The sequence below is a fragment of the Salvelinus alpinus genome, chromosome 9 (assembly GCF_045679555.1).
Source record: "Salvelinus alpinus chromosome 9, SLU_Salpinus.1, whole genome shotgun sequence".
NCBI classification, from domain to species: Eukaryota; Metazoa; Chordata; class Actinopteri; order Salmoniformes; family Salmonidae; genus Salvelinus; species Salvelinus alpinus.
In genome coordinates, this window is record NC_092094.1 from 5,069,046 (window position 1) to 5,083,271 (window position 14,226).

Sequence of the window (14,226 nt, forward strand, 5' to 3'; positions counted from 1 at the left end):
CAGGGGGTGGAACAGGACCATGCAGGGGGTGGAACAGGACCATACAGGGGGTGGACCAGGACCATACAGGGGGTGGACCAGGACCATGCAGGGGGTTGAACAGGATCATACAGGGGGTGGAACAGGACCATACAGGGGGTTGTGGGGTGGAACAGGACCATACAGGGGGTGGAACATGACCATACAGGGGGTGGAACAGGACCATACAGGGGGTGGAACAGGACCATACAGGGGGTGGAACAGGACCATACAGGGGGTGGAACAGGACCATACAGGGGGTGGACCAGGACCATACAGGGGGTTGTGGGGTGGAACAGGACCATACAGGGGGTGGAACAGGACCATACAGGGGGTGGAACAGGACCATACAGGGGGTGGACCAGGACCATACAGGGGGTTGTGGGGTGGAACAGGACCATACAGGGGGTTGTGGGGTGGTAACAGGACCATACAGGGGACTGTGGGGTGGACCAGGAACATACAGGGGGCTGTGTGGTGGAACAGGACCATACAGGGGGCTTTTTGGTGGTAACAGGACCATACAGGGGGTTGTGGGGTGGAACAGGACCATACAGGGGGTTGTGGGGTGGATCAGGTCCGTACAGGGGGTGGAACAGGACCATACAGGGGGCTGTGGGGTGGAACAAGACCATACAGGGGGTTGTGGGGTGGAACAGGACCATACAGGGGGTTGTGGGGTGGACCAGGACCATACAGGGGGTGGAACAAGACCATACAGGGGGTGGAACAGGACCATACAGGGGGTGGACCAGGACCATACAGGGGGTTTTGGGGTGGAACAGGACCATACAGGGGGTTGTGGGGTGGAACAGGACCATACAGGGGGTGGAACAGGACCATACAGGCGGCTGTGGGGTGGAACAGGACCATACAGGGGGTGGAACAGGACCATACATGGGGCTGTGGGGTGGAACAGGACCATACAGGGGGTGGAACAGGACCATACAGGGGACTGTGGGGTGGTAACAGGACCATACAGGGGGTGGAACAGGACCATACAGGGGGCTGTGGGGTGGAACAGGACCATACAGGGGGCAGTGGGGTGGAACAGGACCATACAGGGGGTTGTGGGGTGGAACAGGACCATACAGGGGGTTGTGGGGTGGAACAGGACCATACAGGGGGTTGTGGGGTGGTAACAGGACCATACAGGGGACTGTGGGGTGGACCAGGAACATACAGGGGGCTGTGTGGTGGAACAGGACCATACAGGGGGCTTTTTGGTGGTAACAGGACCATATAGGGGGTTGTGGGGTGGAACAGGACCATACAGGGGGTTGTGGGGTGGAACAGGACCATACAGGGGGTTGTGGGGTGGAACAGGACCATACAGGGGGCTGTGGGGTGGAACAGGACCATACAGGGGGTGGAACAGGACCATACAGGGGGCTTTGGGGTGGAACAGGACCATACAGGGGGTTGTGGGGTGGAACAGGACCGTACAGGGGGTTGTGGGGTGGAACAGGACCATACAGGGGGTTGTGGGGTGGAACAATCAATCAATTAATCAAGTTTATTTTATATAGCCCTTCGTACATCAGCTAATATCTCGAAGTGCTGTACAGAAACCCAGCCTAAAACCCCAAACAGCAAGCAATGCAGGTGTAGAAACAGCACCATACAGGGGGCTGTGGGGTGGAACAGGACCATACAGGGGGTGGAACAGGACCATACAGGGGGCTGTGGGTGGAACAGGACCATACAGGGGGCTGTGGGGTGGACCAGGACCATACAGGGGGTTGTGGGGTGGAACAAGACCATAGAGGGGGCTGTGGGGTGGAACAGGACCATACAGGGGGTTGTGGGGTGGAACAAGACAATACAGGGGGTGGAACAGGACCATACAGGGGGCTGTGGGGTGGAACAGGACCATAAAGGGGGCTGTGGGGTGGAACAGGACCATACAGGGGGTGGAACAGGACCATACAGGGGGTGGAACAGGACCATACAGGGGGTGGAACAGGACCATACAGGGGGCTGTGGGGTGGAACAGGACCATACAGGGGGTTGTGGGGTGGAACAAGACCATACAGGGGGTGGAACAGGACCATACAGGGGGCTGTGGGGTGGAACAGGACCATAAAGGGGGCTGTGGGGTGGAACAAGACCATACAGGGGGTGGAACAGGACCATACAGGGGGCTGTGGGGTGGAACAGGACCATAAAGGGGGCTGTGGGGTGGAACAGGACCATACAGGGGGCAGTGGGGTGGAACAGGACCATACAGGGGGTTGTGGGGTGGAACAGGACCATACAGGGGGTTGTGGGGTGGATCAGGACCGTACAGGGGGTTGTGGGGTGGATCAGGACCGTACAGGGGGTGGAACAGGACCATACAGGGGGTTGTGGGGTGGAACAGGACCATACAGGGGGTTGTGGGGTGGATCAGGTCCGTACAGGGGGTGGAACAGGACCATACAGGGGGCTGTGGGGTGGAACAAGACCATACAGGGGGTTGTGGGGTGGAACAGGACCATACAGGGGGTTGTGGGGTGGAACAGGACCATACAGGGGGTTGTGGGGTGGAACAGGACCATACAGGGGGTTGTGGGGTGGAACAGGACCATACAGGGGGTTGTGGGGTGGAACAGTACCATACAGGGGACTGTGGGGTGGAACAGGACCATACATGGGGTTGTGGGGTAGAACAGGACCATACAGGGGGTTGTGGGGTGGAACAGGACCATACAGGGGGTTGTGGGGTGGAACAGGACCATACAGGGGGTTGTGGGGTGGAACAGTACCATACAGGGGGCTCTGGGGTGGAACAGGACCATACAGGGGACTGTGGGGTGGAACAGGACCATACATGGGGTTGTGGGGTAGAACAGGACCATACAGGGGGTTGTGGGGTGGAACAGGACCATTCAGGGGGCTGTGGGGTGGACCAGGACCATACAGGGGGTTGTGGGGTGGACCAGGACCATACAGGGGGTTGTGGGGTGGAACAGGACCATACAGGGGGTTGTGGGGTGGAACAGGACCATTCAGGGGGCTGTGGAGTGGACCAGGACCATACAGGGGGTTGTGGGGTGGACCAGGACCATACAGGGGGTTGTGGGGTGGAACAGGACCATACATGGGGCTGTGGGGTGGAACAGGAGCACACAGGGGGTAACGAAGTCCTTTGCTCCATGTTTTCCAGGACAACCCTTGGCTACAGCGGGAGGTCCCCTTACACAATGGCATCATGTTCTAACAGAGGTATCTACATCGGTAAGAACACCTGCATGTTTCTGTTACTCTTTATTTTTACACATCTTTATTGTGTTAGAAAATAGAGTTATCGCAAAGGACCAATGTCCCTGAACAGGATTTCATTGCAGGTATCACACAGTAAACATTCCTTTTGGATAGAGTAGTGACGCTAATACCGGAGAGACATTGGGAGGCGGTCTAGTTTCATTATCTCTTGTGTCTAGTTCCATTATCTCTTGTGTCTAGTTCCATTATCTCTTGTGTCTAGTTCCATTATCTCTTGTGTCTAGTTCCATTATCTCTTGTGTCTAGTTCCATTATCTCTTGTGTCTAGTTCCTATATGGCCTCTTTTAGTTCCATTGTCTCTTGTGTCTAGTTCCATTATTTCTTGTGTCTAGTTCCATTATCTCTTGTGTCTAGTTCCATTATCTCTTGTGTCTAGTTCCATTATCTCTTGTGTCTAGTTCCTATGTCTCTTGTATCTAGTTCCATTATTTCTTGTGTCTTGTTCCATTATCTTTTGTCTAGATCCATTATCTCTTGTGTCTAGTTCCATTATCTCTTGTCTAGTTCCAATATGGCCTCTTTTAGTTCCATTGTCTCTTGTGTCTAGTTCCATTATCTCTTGTGTCTAGTTCCATTATCTCTTGTGTCTAGTTCCATTATCTCTTGTGTCTAGTTCCATTGTTCCATTGTCTCTTGTCTAGTTCCATTGTCTCTTGTGTCGAGTTCCATTATCTCTTGTGTCTAGTTCCATTGTCTCTTGTCTAGTTCCATTGTCTCTTGTGTCGAGTTCCATTATCTCTTGTGTCTAGTTCCATTATCTCTTGTGTCTAGTTCCATTATCTCTTGTGTCTAGTTCCATTATCTCTTGAGTCTAGTTCCATTATCTCTTGAGTCTAGTTCCATTGTCTCTTGTCTAGTTCCAATATGCCCTCTTTAGTTCCATTATCTCTTGTGTCTAGTTCCATTGTCTCTTGTGTCTAGTTCCATTATCTCTTGTGTCTAGTTTCATTATCTCTTGTGTCTAGTTCCATTGTCTCTTGTGTCTAGTTCCATTGTCTCGTGTCTAGTTCAATTATCTCTTGTGTCTAGTTCCATTGTCTCTTGTGTCTAGTTCCATTATCTCTTGTGTCTAGTTCCATTATCTCTTGTGTCTAGTTCCATTATCTCTTGTGTCTAGTTCCATTGTCTCTTGTGTCTAGTTCCATTATCTATTGAGTCTAGTTCCATTATCTCTTGTGTCTAGTTCCATTATCTCTTGTGTCTAGTTCCATTGTCTCTTGTGTCTAGTTCCATTATCTATTGAGTCTAGTTCCATTGTCTCTTGTTTAGTTCCAATATGCCCTATTTTAGTTCCATTGTCTCTTGTGTCTAGTTCCATTATCTCTTGTGTCTAGTTCCATTATCTCTTGTGTCTAGTTCCATTATCTCTTGTGTCTAGTTCCATTGTCTCTTGTGTCTAGTTCCATTATCTCTTGTCTAGTTCCATTGTCTCTTGTGTCTAGTTCCATTATCTCTTGTGTCTAGTTCCATTATCTGTTGTGTCTAGTTCCATTATCTCTTGTCTAGTTCCATTGTCTATTGTGTCTAGTTCCATTATATCTTGTGTCTAGTTCCATTATATCTTGTGTCTAGTTCCATTGTCTCTTGTGTCTAGTTCCATTTTATCTTGTGTCTAGTTCCATTATATCTTGTGTCTAGTTCCATTATCTCTTGAGTCTAGTTCCATTGTCTCTTGTGTCTAGTTCCATTATCTCTTGTGTCTAGTTCCATTATCTCTTGTGTCTAGTTCCATTATCTCTTGTGTCTAGTTCCATTATCTCTTGAGTCTAGTTCCATTATCTCTTGAGTCTAGTTCCATTGTCTCTTGTCTAGTTCCAATATGCCCTCTTTAGTTCCATTGTCTATTGTGTCTAGTTCCATTGTCTCTTGTGTCTAGTTCCATTATCTCTTGTGTCTAGTTTCATTATCTATTGTGTCTAGTTCCATTGTCTCTTGTGTCTAGTTCCATTGTCTCGTGTCTAGTTCAATTATCTCTTGTGTCTAGTTCCATTGTCTCTTGTGTCTAGTTCCATTATCTCTTGTGTCTAGTTCCATTATCTCTTGTGTCTAGTTCCATTATCTCTTGTGTCTAGTTCCATTGTCTCTTGTGTCTAGTTCCATTATCTATTGAGTCTAGTTCCATTATCTCTTGTGTCTAGTTCCATTATCTCTTGTGTCTAGTTCCATTGTCTCTTGTGTCTAGTTCCATTATCTATTGAGTCTAGTTCCATTGTCTCTTGTCTAGTTCCAATATGCCCTATTTTAGTTCCATTGTCTCTTGTGTCTAGTTCCATTATCTCTTGTGTCTAGTTCCATTATCTCTTGTGTCTAGTTCCATTATCTCTTGTGTCTAGTTCCATTGTCTCTTGTGTCTAGTTCCATTATCTCTTGTGTCTAGTTCCATTATCTGTTGTGTCTAGTTCCATTGTCTCTTGTGTCTAGTTCCATTATCTCTTGTCTAGTTCCATTGTCTCTTGTGTCTAGTTCCATTATCTCTTGTGTCTAGTTCCATTATCTCTTGTCTAGTTCCATTGTCTCTTGTGTCTAGTTCCATTATATCTTGTGTCTAGTTCCATTATATCTTGTGTCTAGTTCCATTGTCTCTTGTGTCTAGTTCCATTATCTCTTGTGTAGAAAAGAGATAAAGCTCAGAAACAGCTTCATATATTTATTCAGCCTGCATCCCAAATGGTGCCGTATTCCTTATTTATAGTGCACTATTTTGAACAGTACCCATATAAGGCTCTGGTCTAAAGTAGTGCACTATATAGGGAATAGGGTTCTATAGGGCTCTGGTCTAAAGTAGTGCACTATATAGGGAATAGGGTTCTATAGGGCTCTGGTCTAAAGTAGTGCACTATATAGGGAATAGGGTTCTATAGGGCTCTGGTCTAAAGTAGTGCACTATATAGGGAATAGGGTTCTATAGGACTCTGGTCTAAAGTAGTGCACTATTTTGAACAGTACCTATATAAGGCTCTGGTCTAAAGTAGTGCACTATAAAGGGAATAGGGTTCTATAGGGCTCTGGTCTAAAGTAGTGCACTTCATGGGGAATAGGGTTCTATAGGGCTCTGGTCTAAAGTAGTGCACTATAAAGGGAATATGGTTCTATAGGGCCCTGGTCTAAAGTAGTGCACTATATAGGGAATAGGGTTCTATAGGGCTCTGGTCTAAAGTAGTGCACTATATAGGGAATAGGGTTCAATAGGGTTCTGGTCTAAAGTAGTGCACTATATAGGGCATAGGGTGCCATTTAGGATGTAGGCTCAGTCTTTGAGAAACAGGAGAGAGTCAGTGATATGTGTGAATGTATTTTATGATACAGTGTTCTGGTCAAGGGAGATAAAGTGAAGCAATATGCCCTCTTTTGAGTTGGTGTGTGTGTGTGTGTGTTACCTTGTAATGAGTATCTGCCTGTGATGCGGAGCTAGTGCTATGTGACCTTGTGCAGCCCACGGATCATTGCTTCCCTACTCACCCACCCAGAGCCATCTCACCCCAACACAATGTGCTCATGTATTCACAATCCTCTACCTGGATTTATCCTCCAAACTGGATGAACATTGGAACTCAACTATTTCCTGGTTCAATTTGGAGAAGACTAAGCAGGGGGATGAAGGTGGAACCTGCAGGTATTAAATAGCCTATCTAAACCTATATATTATACAGGTATTATATAGCCTATCTATGTAGTGGTATAAAATTCCGCTGCTGTTTGACGTTCTCTGTGTTATAACCAACGATGTATATAAACCCTGGATTGCTGATGTTTATGTATTGGCCATTGAGAGGCTTTGAAGCCACTGATCGGCCATATTGGCATTCCCCAGTAGGAGCAGTCCTTCACAGGAAATAATGGAATTCTACAGTATTTCAATTACATGTTTCAAGGACAAAATGACATGTGTTTAGTCTTTTTTTTGTTGTAGTGAGGACGATAACATTAGTAATCAAAAAAAAAAAGATACTTTGAGGAATTAAAAAAATATATGTTTTTTGTTTTTTCGTGTTTCATTTGTATGTTTAGCTCACATAATTATAATTTAAACTTATACATGAAGTTGTCTGTAATAGAATACATTTGGCAAAAAAACGAATGTTGACATTAATAAATGCATTTCTATAGCTTACAAAATATATATTTTTTTACACCGATTGGGGGAGTTCCAAGATGGAGTCCACGGTGGCTTCAACACAGCGCCCCCTATCAGTCATCTAGTGTATATATAAAGCATTGGTTATTATAGAGAACATGATCATAGATGGGGATCAACATGATGGATGGCTAGACGATCCTAATTGGTTTACAGTGTTACTGGTCCGTTGGCACTCGCTATATTGATTAACGGGATGCAAATAGGCTTGGAGGAATCCCTGGAAAACCATTAAGTCTCGGATAATGTTAGGAATATGGGTAATTTATGATAGTAAATCCCCAGTGTTGGATGTGTGTGAGAGGCGCGATGAGGAGGCTATGTCTTACACCTTCATGGGGTATGATATAATAGTACCATAGAACAACAAAGGGGCCATGTTACTAACTATGCAAGACATGATGGGATCGTTTCAAACCTGAAAACGGAATTGTCTTTAATGAAAATGTGAGCGGATCCATATTGATGGTTGGTTTCACACCGTTTGTATAGTTTTTCTCTGAATATTACTTTAATCAGTTGCAGCTTGCCAGCCAATGTTGTAACGGTACAGTAACCAAATGACCTGGGTTCAAATGTTATTTGAAATCTTTCAAATACTTTTTTTGAGCATTTACTAAAAGGCCAGGTGTTGGGGTGGGGGGTTGCAATTTTGGGTAGCCCAGCTAAAGTATCTTAAATGATTCCCAAAAATTATTTGAACAAAGGTCTGTAACTAAATGAGTAAACAGAGCAGAGGCTTCAGGTCAAATCATCAACAGAGAATCCTGAATTATTAATCTTCACAGCAACAGATACTATGAGGATGTCTAGGTGTTGAATGAGTGGGCCTCTCTGGTTACACTGTGTGTGTGTGTGTGTGTGTGTGTGTGTGTGTGTGTGTGTGTGTGTGTGTGTGTGTGTGTGTGTGTGTGTGTGTGTGTGTGTGTGTGTGTGTGTGTGTGTGTGTGTGTGTGTGTGCTCTTATTCTCTGAAGTGAGCCATTCTGTAACATTTAGGAATGATTCACCCTTTTCTTCAAACACCGTTTTGAAGGTTTGAGTTCTGCTTTCAGCTCTGAAATGGTTGATGTGAACCTAAGCTGTAAAGTCAGGCATCTATTTAGTGGCATTGTTGTGGTCGGGATGTAAACACACTTTGTTTACATGGGGTAAACTACGATCGCTACATCCATTCTTAGACTTTTTAATGAATAATATATTGATTCTGGAAGAATGGAACGTATAAATACCTCATGGTTTTTGTTCAACCATCGAAACCCAAAATATATATATATATTTTTTTAAACTCCATTGCTGGTAAACATTGTCGGAACTAGAAGCACAAGCATTCCGCTACACTCGCATTAACATCTGCTAACCATGTGATTTGATTTGACAATGTAATTGTAAACAAACACTGTACAGCCCCATTAAACATGGTTCAAACTATACTGTTGATATCATGGATTGGCATTGTTTCCTCCAACTCCATCACTAAAACAGTGAAAGGGTGACGGCGTGTTGTTGTTGTCTGAACTGCAGATTTAACCCGTTAAAGGGCGATTGTGGATTTTGTCTGTGCGAGCGTACTGCCCACCCGGATCTGTTTTGTTGTTGTGTCCTTTCTTAATGAGTTGTTAGGTAGATTATTACGGGTATTTAATGAACCGAAACGAGGCATCATTTGCTACAGTGTAAATGAATTTGTTCCTCTGCAGTCGACTGTCAATTTCTCAGCCCTGAGGTACAGTACATTCCAGGGCTGTGTCTGTTAGATGAAAGACTCCGTTTCACTAAAGAGGGCAAGTGGAGACAGGTTCCACATGCCTACCCGGGAAGGTATCAGTGGGACAAATGACCTACATTACCTCATATACCAGTGGTGGATACTAAAACGTATTTTTCTTAAAACGGGTGGTGTGCGTCAGTGTATTGGGCAGAAGGTCCCCGGTTCGTCTGGATGAGAACGGGATCTACTGTGTTCAACAGGGACATTGTAAAGTGAACATTTGGAGTTAATTGTCGGCCCTTTCACAATGAATATTTTCTGACCTTGTTCCTACAAAGAATGACAGCGGGGAACAGAAATGGCGGAGAAATGGTTGTGGATGTTAATGCCATGGAAGGGATGCTGGAGCTCACGTGGTAAAGGTGCTGGACAAGGTAAAGCTGTCTGCTGGGTGTTGTAGTTGGTGGTGGAGTTGTTGGAGTTGGAGTTGTTGTTGTTGGTGGTGGAGTTGTTGGAGTTGGAGTTGTTGTTGTTGGAGTTGGAGTTGTTGTTGTTGGTGGTGGAGTTGTTGTTGTTGGTGGTGGAGTTGTTGGTGGTGGTGTTGTTGGTGGTGGTGTTATAGTTGGTGGTGGTGGTGGTGGAGTTGTAGTTGTTGTTGGTGGAGTTGTTGTTGTTGTTGGTGGTGGAGTTGTTGTTGTTGGTGGTGGAGTTGTTGTTGTTGGTGGTGGAGTTGTAGTTGGTGGTGGAGTTGTTGTTGTTGGTGGTGGAGTTGTAGTTGGTGGTGGAGTTGTTGTAGTTGGTGGTGGAGTTGTTGTAGTTGGTGGTGGTGGAGTTGTTGTTGTTGGTGGTGGAGTTGTAGTTGGTGGTGGTGGAGTTGTTGGTGGTGGTGGAGTTGTTGGTGGAGTTGTTGGTGGTGGAGTTGTTGTTGTTAGTGGTGGAGTTGTTGTTGTTGGTGGTGGTGTTGTTGTTGGTGGTGGTGGAGGAGTTGTTGTTGGTGGTGGTGGAGGAGTTGTTGTTGTTGTTGGTGGTGGTGGAGGAGTTGGTGGAGTTGTTGGTGGTGGAGTTGTTGTTGTTAGTGGTGGAGTTGTTGTTGGTGGTGGTGGAGGAGTTGTTGTTGGTGGTGGTGGAGGAGTTGTTGTTGTTGTTGGTGGTGGTGGAGGAGTTGGTGGAGTTGTTGGTGGTGGAGTTGTTGTTGTTAGTGGTGGAGTTGTTGTTGGTGGTGGTGGAGGAGTTGTTGTTGGTGGTGGTGGAGGAGTTGTTGTTGTTGTTGGTGGTGGTGGAGGAGTTGTTGTTGGTGGTGGTGGAGTTGTTGGTGGTGAGGGTGAGGGTGAGGGTGGTGCCTAAAGGGGTTATGCTTGGTGGGAAGTAACGGTGTGTACTGTCTTGGATACAATCAGTGGTTATATATTGTTAGCCTTACAGACTTCAGTGTCAATTCTCAACATTCTATAATTCAATGTATAACAAAAAAGTATGTAAACATTCTAAGTCGAGTCCTACAATCGGCTAATATACTGTGGTTGTCATTGTCATATACTCTATACTGTTTTCATCTAGAGGAAGAGCGACACGTGAGAGCCAATGACAGGGACTACAATGAAAAGTTCCCCTATGCTGTAAGTGAGACACAAAGCACATGTTATCACAGTGTATCAATGACACTGTCATGATGTAGATGATATTAACCATTCTACATTTGCGCCCCCCCACCCCCACCCCCCACCCCAAAAAGGACAATCGCATCAAAACCTGCAAGTACAATGTCTTCACCTTCCTGCCCATCAATCTGTTCGAGCAGTTCCAGAGAGCTGCTAATGCATACTTCCTAGTGCTGCTTATACTACAGGTACGTCAATTCCACATCATAGTGCGACATAGAGTGCTTGTACAGATTCTATGAACTTATCATGCTTTATACAGAGAGTCCAGGAAAAGGAAATGAAATCACAAATAGGATGCAACTGAAAGATTTATATGGTGAAATAAGGATCTCCAACTACGTAAATTCAATGTATTTCATAAATGATCTGACAAATCTAAGCCCATTCCGTTAAACATGTTGAATGTATGTTAGTCTGTATTTCAAGTGTATCATTGAGACAGTTCTCCCAGTATACAGTACAACATTGTTGACAGTTCTCCCAGTGTACAGTGCATCATTGAGACAGTTCTCCCAGTATACAGTGCGTCATTGAGACAGTTCTCCCAGTATGCAGTGCATCATTGTTGACAGTTCTCCCAGTATACAGTGCATCATTGAGACAGTTCTCCCAGTATGCAGTGCATCATTGAGACAGTTCTCCCAGTATGCAGTGCATCATTGAGAACGTTCTCCCAGTATGCAGTGCGTCATTGAGACAGTTCTCCCAGTATGCAGTGCGTCATTGAGACAGTTCTCCCAGTGTACAGTGCATCATTGAGACAGTTCTCCCAGTGTACAGTGCATCATTGAGACAGTTCTCCCAGTGTACAGTGCATCATTGAGACAGTTCTCCCAGTATGCAGTGCATCATTGAGACAGTTCTCCCAGTATGCAGTGCATCATTGAGACAGTTCTCCCAGTATGCAGTGCATCATTGAGACAGTTCTCCCAGTGTACAGTGCATCATTGAGACAGTTCTCCCAGTATGCAGTGCATCATTGAGACAGTTCTCCCAGTATGCAGTGCATCATTGAGACAGTTCTCCCAGTATGCAGTTCATCATTGAGACAGTTCTCCCAGTATGCAGTGCATCATTGAGACAGTTCTCCCAGTATGCAGTGCATCATTGAGACAGTTCTCCCAGTATGCAGTGCATCATTGAGACAGTTCTCCCAGTATGCAGTGCATCATTGAGAAAGTTCTCCCAGTATGCAGTGCGTCATTGAGACAGTTCTCCCAGTATGCAGTGCATCATTGTTGACAGTTCTCCCAGTATACAGTGCGTCATTGAGACAGTTCTCCCAGTATGCAGTGCATCATTATTGACAGTTCTCCCAGTATACAGTGCATCATTGAGACAGTTCTCCCAGTATACAGTGCATCATTGAGACAGTTCTCCCAGTATGCAGTGCGTCATTGAGACAGTTCTCCCAGTATGCAGTGCGTCATTGAGACAGTTCTCCCAGTATGCAGTGCATCATTGTTGACAGTTCTCCCAGTATACAGTGCGTCATTGAGACAGTTCTCCCAGTATGCAGTGCATCATTATTGACAGTTCTCCCAGTATACAGTGCATCATTGAGACAGTTCTCCCAGTATGCAGTGCATCATTGAGACAGTTCTCCCAGTATGCAGTGCGTCATTGAGACAGTTCTCCCAGTGTACAGTGCGTCATTGAGACAGTTCTCCCAGTGTACAGTGCATCATTATTGACCGTTCTCCCAGTATACAGTGCATCATTGAGACAGTTCGCCCAGTATGCAGTGCATCATTGTGACAGTTCTCCCAGTATGCAGTGCATCATTGTGACAGTTCTCCCAGTGCACAGTGCGTCATTGAGACAGTTCTCCCAGTGTACAGTGCATCATTGAGACAGTTCTCCCAGTATGCAGTGCATCATTGAGACAGTTCTCCCAGTATGCAGTGCATCATTGAGACAGTTCTCCCAGTATGCAGTGCATCATTGTTGACAGTTCTCCCAGTATACAGTGCGTCATTGAGACAGTTCTCCCAGTATGCAGTGCATCATTATTGACAGTTCTCCCAGTATACAGTGCATCATTGAGACAGTTCTCCCAGTATGCAGTGCATCATTGAGACAGTTCTCCCAGTATGCAGTGCATCATTGAGAATGTTCTCCCAGTATGCAGTGCGTCATTGAGACAGTTCTCCCAGTATGCAGTGCATCATTGAGACAGTTCTCCCAGTATGCAGTGCATCATTGTGACAGTTCTCCCAGTATGCAGTGCGTCATTGAGACAGTTCTCCCAGTATGCAGTGCGTCATTGAGACAGTTCTCCCAGTGTACAGTGCATCATTGAGACAGTTCTCCCAGTATGCAGTGCATCATTGAGACAGTTCTCCCAGTGTACAGTGCATCATTGAGACAGTTCTCCCAGTATGCAGTGCATCATTGAGACAGTTCTCCCAGTATGCAGTGCATCATTGAGACAGTTCTCCCAGTATGCAGTGCATCATTGAGACAGTTCTCCCAGTATGCAGTGCATCATTGAGACAGTTCTCCCAGTATGCAGTGCATCATTGAGACAGTTCTCCCAGTATGCAGTGCATCATTGAGAAAGTTCTCCCAGTATGCAGTGCGTCATTGAGACAGTTCTCCCAGTATGCAGTGCATCATTGTTGACAGTTCTCCCAGTATACAGTGCGTCATTGAGACAGTTCTCCCAGTATGCAGTGCATCATTATTGACAGTTCTCCCAGTATACAGTGCATCATTGAGACAGTTCTCCCAGTATGCAGTGCATCATTGTGACAGTTCTCCCAGTATGCAGTGCGTCATTGAGACAGTTCTCCCAGTATGCAGTGCGTCATTGAGACAGTTCTCCCAGTATGCAGTGCATCATTGTTGACAGTTCTCCCAGTATACAGTGCGTCATTGAGACAGTTCTCCCAGTATGCAGTGCATCATTATTGACAGTTCTCCCAGTATACAGTGCATCATTGAGACAGTTCTCCCAGTATGCAGTGCATCATTGTGACAGTTCTCCCAGTATGCAGTGCGTCATTGAGACAGTTCTCCCAGTGTACAGTGCGTCATTGAGACAGTTCTCCCAGTGTACAGTGCATCATTATTGACAGTTCTCCCAGTATACAGTGCATCATTGAGACAGTTCTCCCAGTATGCAGTGCATCATTGTGACAGTTCTCCCAGTATGCAGTGCGTCATTGAGACAGTTCTCCCAGTGTACAGTGCGTCATTGAGACAGTTCTCCCAGTGTACAGTGCATCATTGAGACAGTTCTCCCAGTATACAGTGCATCATTGAGACAGTTCTCCCAGTGTACAGTGCATCATTGTTGACAGTTCTCCCAGTGTACAGTGCATCATTGAGACAGTTCTCCCAGTATGCAGTGCATCATTGAGACAGTTCTCCCAGTATGCAGTGCATCATTGTTGACAGTTCTCCCAGTATACAGTGCGTCATTGAGACAG

At 45.8% G+C, this 14,226-nt stretch overlaps 1 protein-coding gene across 4 annotated transcripts in view; it reads left to right on the plus strand.

The window, feature by feature from the left end:
- atp8b4 (ATPase phospholipid transporting 8B4) overlaps positions 1–14,226 on the plus strand; it is a 66,055-nt gene that overhangs the window by 1,773 nt on the left and 50,056 nt on the right. The window contains exons 2-5 of one of the 4 annotated variants that reach the window (XM_071415783.1): positions 3,167–3,237; positions 9,470–9,565; positions 10,689–10,747; positions 10,864–10,977. In XM_071415783.1, the coding sequence (XP_071271884.1) occupies positions 9,490–9,565; positions 10,689–10,747; positions 10,864–10,977 (249 nt within the window). In that variant the 5' untranslated portion in view covers positions 3,167–3,237; positions 9,470–9,489. Of the gene's footprint in view, positions 1–3,166; positions 3,238–8,913; positions 9,566–10,688; positions 10,748–10,863; positions 10,978–14,226 lie in introns of those variants that run through there. The other 3 variants (XM_071415784.1, XR_011676735.1, XM_071415782.1) reach the window with 3 other exon arrangements.